Raw genomic sequence first — 7,150 nt, 5'->3', positions numbered from 1 at the left:
GAGAGAGAGAGACAGCGTGAGCAGGGGAGGGTCAGAGAGGGAGGGAGATACAGACTCAGAAACAGGCTCCAGGCTCTGAGCTGGCAGTCAGCACAGAGCCCGACGTGGGGCTCGAACCCACGAACCGCGAGATCATGACCTAAGCGAAAGTTGGACGCTTAACCGAATAAGCCACCCAGGCGCCCCTTGTTGCCTCGTTTTTGGATGGTTTCCTCTTCCCTCTCTCATTATTTCCTCTCAGATCAAGTCTCTCCACCTAGAAAATAACGTAAAAGCTTGCCCTTGCCCTTAGCCTTCTCTCGTCCATGCCTGAGCTCCCAGAACTTCCCTACTCCCTGGGCTGCCTGTCACCTCTGGCTCCCGCCTGACCTGTTCCACGTGGTCCATGTGCCTGCTTCTTTCTGGTGCTCACAGGGGACTAATGACATTCTTAGTGGCAAGTCCCATGAACGGTGTCCAGTCATATCCTACAGCCTCTCTCTGAAGACCTGGATGATGCTTACAGCATCTTCCTTCTCCAAACTCTCTTCTCTTTTGGTTTCTGAGATGTCATGACCTTTCTTGTTTTACTTCTGCATCTCTGGCCTCTCTGAAGGCTCCCCATTCATTGGCCTTGTCTCATTTGCTCCCCTTCTAAGCTGGATATCTCTGGGCCCTAATCTGGCCTCTTCTCTTCTCACCCTGCACCCCTAGAGGATATCACTAGTGGGTCAATGTATAAAGGATTTCATTGTAAGACTCCCACGAGTACTAAGGGGACATTAGAAATAATACAGAAAAATGGATAGATCTATGGCTTAAAATGATGGACATTTTTGCAGTGCACATGTTCTTGTGATTTCCAGAGTATGAAGTTCTCCTCAAATGCACATACTGTCATGTTTCATTGCAACACAAGTGATATAAAAGTTGGTAACCAAAAATAGGCTCTGGGGGATAGAGAGTCTGTGGAGAGTGTAGGTAGCTCACCAAGGCCAAGTTCATACAAACAGGAGTGCAGTAGGGATGGGCTTATGGACTGGACATGGGGCTCCCCTACAGCTTTCTGCAGGCCTGAGCAGGGACTACAATCACATGCTACCTCCCTCATCATCACAGCTGACTGGACCTACGGACACTGACCAAAAACAGCCATGAAGACACTAGTCACAGAGCTATGACTGGTACCTTGGCTCCAAACAACAAGCTGGCCAATCTGGTTTTCTCTCAAGAGACTCTATAGAGACAGAGGAGACCAGTAGTTGCAATTTGGTAGAACATGCGGGTGCTGAAAAGTCATGGACTAAGGGCCTGGGGCAGTCATTGCCGCTCACATGCCAGCAGAGGTAAAGGAAGCAGTGGTGAAGGGACCAGCGGAGGGAGAGAAGACAGCAAACAGCCGCTAGAGGCTAAGAATCATGCCAGGGTGACAGGAAGGCACAACAGAGGCCAGGCCTGTGTGACCTCAGCTCCAGCTCTAACTCTAAGCCATCTCTTTCAGTTGTTTCTGGGGTTCTGCTCTTGAGTAGTCTCTGATCTCTTCACCCCCCTCTCTTCCCCTCCTCCCTCCACTAGAGTCTGAGTGTTCAGGGGGACAGCCAAGAGGCCCGGGGGTGGGGGGAGACCTGGGAGCTGAGTGTAGAGGCAGCATGGTCCCTGCGGATGGCCCCCCGAGAGCCTCAGAGACAGAGGCTGTGAATCCAGCATCTGACGGCACCACCTCAACTTACTGCAGCGTCATCAGGGAAGACATGCACCTTGGCCATCATTAAGCCAGATGCCGTGGTCCACGGAAAGACTGATGAGATCATTATGAAGGTAAGGGAGACAAAGCTTCCCTGACAGACACCCTCATGTCTCTCCTCTGGTGGGAAAGCAGAGGTGGACATCATACAGGCACATGCTGGTGGGAAAACAAGGCTTCTGAGAAGCTTTAACCACAATCCCATTTAGGTAAGTTAAACATTTTAAATCCATTTGGGACAGATCCGAAGAGGCTGAGGGTCTCTGCTGCTTTTAATGTTGCTTTCCCAGTATCTTTTACTTCTCAACACATTTAGATGTGAATTTGGGCTTGATTTACCCTTTCATCATATATATATATATATATGTCTTTTTACAGATCCAGGAAGCCGGTTTTGACATTCTAACAAATGAGGAGAGAACCATGACAGAGGCAGAAATGCAACTTTTCTATCAACACAAAGCTGGGGAGGTCAGCTCATCTGCTTTCCTACCTCCAACATAATCTCATTTCTTTCTCTTTCTCCAACATTACATTCATAGATTGATATTAGTTTGGGAGAAAGCAGACTTACGAAGAACAAGAATATGAACAGCAAGAAGCCCATGAATTTGCTCTCAGAATAAGGATTATAGCGCGTATCAGGTTAAAGTTCTTTGGTTGCAAGGGAGAGATTTTGATTCTAACTTAAGTAATGAAATAAAGGCTAGCTCCCAGCACCGAAGAAGAGAGGTGAAGGAGTTGAACAAGAAGGTGTTGGGGAGAAGAACCAAGGCAGTTGTAGGGATGTGAGGAGCGGAACTCCGTGGGCAGTGACTTTTAGGTGCTTCTGTTGGAGAACTCAGATTCAAATACTTTCTTCTGCTTGTGACACCCCTGCTTGAGAGGGAGGCCTGGCTTGGTCATAGGCCGCCCCCCTTCCCAGGTGAGGTGTGCGTGTTTGGGGGTGGGGAGTAAAGATGCCTCATGGTTGTCAGCCACGGCAGGCCAAGTGAAATGGGGAAGGGCTGCTCCCCAAAGGAAAACCTGCTACTTGAAGCACTGGGAAGGGTCGCAAGACACTGCAAAAAGTGTCTCAGCTACATCCCACCCCATGGCTAACCAGCATCCACTCGAGTTCCAGACATGTGGGGTTTTAAATGACCCCACCTAGCTTGTTAGAATCTCACGTAACAAAACAAGTCAAGTCAAAGTCTCATCTTCCCGCCGTTGCCTTTCTCTGCGTTCTCTGGGTGTGGCTGGTCACCACCATCACCCCTCCCTGGGCCCTCTGTGCACATGCTGGCTGGTGGCAAGGCTGCTCACTGCCCTCCTCTCATCCTGTGGCGGGATGGGCCCACTGACTGACTGTTGGCCCGGGTCACTGTTTCTTCTCCTTGTGCTAGGAGGCATTTGAGAAGCTGGTGCATCACATGTGCAGTGGACCGAGCCACCTCCTGATCCTCACCAGGACCGAGGGCACTGAGGATGTGATCACTGCCTGGCGAATGCTCATGGGGCCCTGTGACCCTGATGTGGCAAGGAGGGAGCAGCCTGACAGGTGATGTCATCAGCTGCGGTCTTTTCATTCATCTTAACACCTGAATCCAAGGAAGCCGACAGCCCTGCCCTATATTCAGCCCTCCATTCCCCCTTTATATATATTTGGAGAGACCCTGATGGCCTCTCCCTCTGATCCAGTCCTCACTGTTCTCTCTGCAGCCAGAGGTTTCCATAGTGTGATCCCAGAACGGCACGCAGCACTCATCCAGGAAATACAGACTGCAGGGCCTCCCGAAAGCCTGCCAAGTCAGAGACTCTGGGCAGGGCCTAGGGATCAGCACTGCACACTCAACATCCCCTCCACCTCCCCCCTACCCAGAGTGTCCCGAGGCCCCCTGGAGTCTGAGCGCCCTGTTCTCCACACTGCACTAGGCTGCCTTGGCCCTGTATTTAGCCTGGCATCGCCAATGCCAAATCTGCTGTCTCATCTCTGAAGCTAAGAGAAGCCTGGCCAACAGGAAAGAAATGAGCAAGAGACTAAGCAACTGCAGCTGTACCTTGCAGTTGTAGGGGCCAGAACATTCATATATGAACATTCACATGAGGGATGAGTGAAACAGCCCAGAGTTCAGATCCCAGGTTGCTGCATATTCAGTCAAGTCCTTTCTCTGAGCCTCAATTGTCTCATCTGTAAAATGGGATCAGACACCTATCATGGGAGGCTAGTGTTGTAGTTAAGAGCACTTCCTTGGGTCATGATTTAATACCTCTGTGCCTCAATTTCTTCATCTGAATCATGAGTACTACAATGCCTCAGACATTGATGTGAGGATTGTATGTGTATGTGTATGTATGTGTATATGCATGTGTCTATATATGTATATGTATATGAAGCACTCAGTGCTTGACACAAAGGAAGCCCTAGCAATGTTAGTATGCTCTTACGGGGTTATTGAGAGATTAACTATGAACACCTGCAGCAAGCTCTTGGCAGGGTGCTAGTCCCTGGTGGTGCTATTAACAACATGGCAGCTCCCAAGCTTATGCCATGACTCATGCATATTTAAACAGAATCACTAGAGGGTGTCCGTCACAGAGCTGTGGCACAAATGGGATCATGTATGTGAAGCACCTGGCAATGTGCACAGAACACCATGGAATACACGTCAGTTACTCCTTGCTGCTCTTGCCACTTCCAACAGACAGAAAGCCATTTCACAGAGATGCAGGGTGCTAACCGGGAGCTGGTGACCTCGTTGCCAGAGAGCGAAACATTTCTCTGCAAATGAACAATTGTTTCTTGTCCATTTTGCCAATGTTCCCAGTCTCCGCGCTCAGTACGGCACAGAAATGCCCTTTAATGCAGTCCACGGAAGCCAGGACAGAGATGAAGCCAACAGAGAACTGGCATTGCTCTTCCCCACTTTTAAGTTTTCAGACGAAGTTCTAGAAGCCTCTCTGGGTAAGTCATCAAGGCAGTTTGGTCTTTATTACATCTGCAATGAGTATGCTGGGGGTGCTGATAATAATTATGTGGTAACCATGTCTCAACCTAAGGTCCTATTTGGAAAAGGGGCCATTATATAACCTTGGTGGCAGTCCTGATCTGTTTTGTGATGATGTCACTTTTTAATACTTCATTACATTTTTTTCCCTCCATTCTTACTTTGGAGTCATACTTTCATTGCAAAGTTACACTGCAGTTTCTTGTGGAAACTGCTGAGAAAATTTAACTGGCTTGTAGAATCATGCTCCAAAGCCAGTCAGAGGCCAGATGTCACTTCCTCACTTCCTCTGCCTTTGACATGCCCTACGCCGGGCCCTAGGTAGGGTTGCTGAGTGGTTAAGCCTTATTCAGAAGGGCTCCCTGAGCCTGCTGTGACTCTTGTATCCCTCAGCCCCCACTTTTTGGGAAAAATGTGCTGGGTCATCTCCACCTCCAAATCTGGGTGAGAAACCCAACGGGTCCAGAGTGCATGTGACTTACCTCACTCCACAACCAGAACTAGGCCTCACCTGGAATGCCACTGCCGCCACGCTGGGGATCTGTGGTTTAAGCCTGAGGTGAAGGGCCCGGGGGGGGTGGGGTGAGTATCCTGGGAAAAGCAAAGGACGTGAGGGTGGGATTCCTGGGAGGGGGCCGCATGCAAATCTGAAATGGTAATAACATATCTGTACACAAATGTTTGCGTCTAAACCAATATATTTACCTAAACGTTTGGTATGTTCACGGTCTGCTCAAGATCTGAACCTGGCTGAGTAAGAATAGCTGGTCTGGGACAGGCACTGGCCAGTGCAAGCCCTCATTTAATCCCTGCAGCTGCCTGCTGCCAGCCAAGGGACAGGCTGGGTGTGGTGGGGCACGGAGGGGACAGAGGTTGCGGGAAGTGCAGCTTTAGGTGGGTCAAAGAGACCCAGGTTGACACATGCAAAACCATTCCCCTGCTGGGCACTGCTAAGGCCAGCTTTCCTCTAGGAACCTGCCCTCAGAGATGGCCCATGATGCATTCCTTTATGTGTCTGGGGTCAGTAACATCTTCGTCCTTTTGGGGGGGTAACTGGAAACAAGCAGTTTAACTCAGGGCCAAGTCTGGGGAAGGAGGTGAGCAGCCTGGCTGGGGAATACTCATCGGAGCGATGGTGGACAGTGTTGGGAGATCACGAGCCCGACTTCTGGGCCTCAGGTGATGATGGGCAACGGGGACAATTACCCAGGGGTCTGAGCCAGACCACATGGTGGGAGTAAGCGCACAGCCTCCTGAGAGGAGGACTTTGAAGCAGCCTCGTCGGGGCGCTGATGTTCTGCTCATTGGGTCATACTTCCTCAGTCGTCAGGAGCACTCCTCGGCTAAGCGGCAGGGGTCAAGGGCACTGGAGGCAAGACAGTCCTGGGCTTGAATCCTGGCTCCACTGTTTACTAGCTGAATAGCCTCGGGAAAGTTACACCTTTTTTGGACCTCAGTTACCCTATCTGTGAAATAGAGATAATGACAGACTCATTATTAGCCCCATAATAATAACTCCACAATAGTGATCTTCCTCACAGGGCTGTCGTGAAGATGAAAGGAGACAAAGGATAGTAAAGTTCTTAGCCTGGGGCCTGACACATATTAAATGTCTAGTCCTAATTTATTTTTAAGAGTTTTAAGCAACCTCCACACCCAACATGGGGCTCGAACTCACACCCCCAAGATCGAGTCACATGCTCCACCGACCAAGTTAGCCAGGGACCCTTTGTTCTAATTTTTAATTCCTGGTCCCTAACACACTTACTAAGGCCTCTCTCTGCTGTCTCCTCCACCCTGACCCCTCACTTCATCCTCTGTAATGCAGTTAGACCCCGTTTTCCTGTTTCTTTTGGTGAGTGGGAGAGAGGGCTGGGACAGGGCCAGGTTTCAGAAGTCCTGCAGAATATCCATCATCCCACAGGCCAGGAGGCTGAAGGAGGAGCTGTGGGTCCCACTGAGGTGCTTCACTCGCCTGAGGACATGGACTGAGACGGCCGTGTGGCTTTTCTGGAGCATGTGACCAGGGCAAGGCCATGAGGCCACAAGATGGAATGTCCGTGCACTCCAGTCTGCTGTACAGAAGGAAGCCTCCAGAAATGGAACTTTTCAGCACCAATACTTTCTTGGTTTAGCTATCTCTCATGAACAATAAACAGTGTATATACTTTCCTGCCTTATTAAAAAACATTTTTTTTTTTTTGCTACCTCTGGGATTTTATAAAATAAATGGATGTCAGTTATTGTATCCTGGTGTGACCTGGTGTCATCTCAGTGGATGATGAGTTAAAGAGGACAGTGTTTCCCCAATAATAAATCTACTTTATAGAGTAAATAATTCTAGAGTTCAAGTTGATAACTATGAACTTGAAAACAGTACAAAAAGATTGGTTAGAACACTTCCAGGCATAGCGACGTGGAAGCAGACAGAAAACAGCTT

General features: G+C 49.4%; 1 protein-coding gene across 4 annotated transcripts in view; it reads left to right on the top strand.

The window, feature by feature from the left end:
- NME9 (NME/NM23 family member 9) overlaps positions 1-6,943 on the top strand; it is a 23,887-nt gene extending 16,944 nt beyond the window's left edge. For all 4 annotated transcript variants that reach the window (XM_077756670.1, XM_077756671.1, XM_077756672.1 and 1 more), the window contains 5 exons: positions 1,715-1,797; positions 2,102-2,194; positions 3,109-3,263; positions 4,531-4,667; positions 6,635-6,943. In XM_077756670.1, coding sequence (XP_077612796.1) covers positions 1,715-1,797; positions 2,102-2,194; positions 3,109-3,263; positions 4,531-4,667; positions 6,635-6,702 — 536 coding nt within the window. In that variant the 3' untranslated portion in view covers positions 6,703-6,943. The remainder of the gene's footprint in view (positions 1-1,714; positions 1,798-2,101; positions 2,195-3,108; positions 3,264-4,530; positions 4,668-6,634) is intronic.
- The last annotated feature ends 207 nt before the right edge of the window (positions 6,944-7,150 follow it).

Source organism: Crocuta crocuta, unplaced genomic scaffold, assembly GCF_008692635.1.
Source record: "Crocuta crocuta isolate KB4526 unplaced genomic scaffold, BGI_CrCroc_1.0 scaffold337, whole genome shotgun sequence".
In the NCBI taxonomy this organism is placed as follows: Eukaryota; Metazoa; Chordata; class Mammalia; order Carnivora; family Hyaenidae; genus Crocuta; species Crocuta crocuta.
The sequence above is the reverse complement of the archived record's forward strand: the minus strand, read 5'-3'. Positions and strand labels throughout refer to the sequence as shown.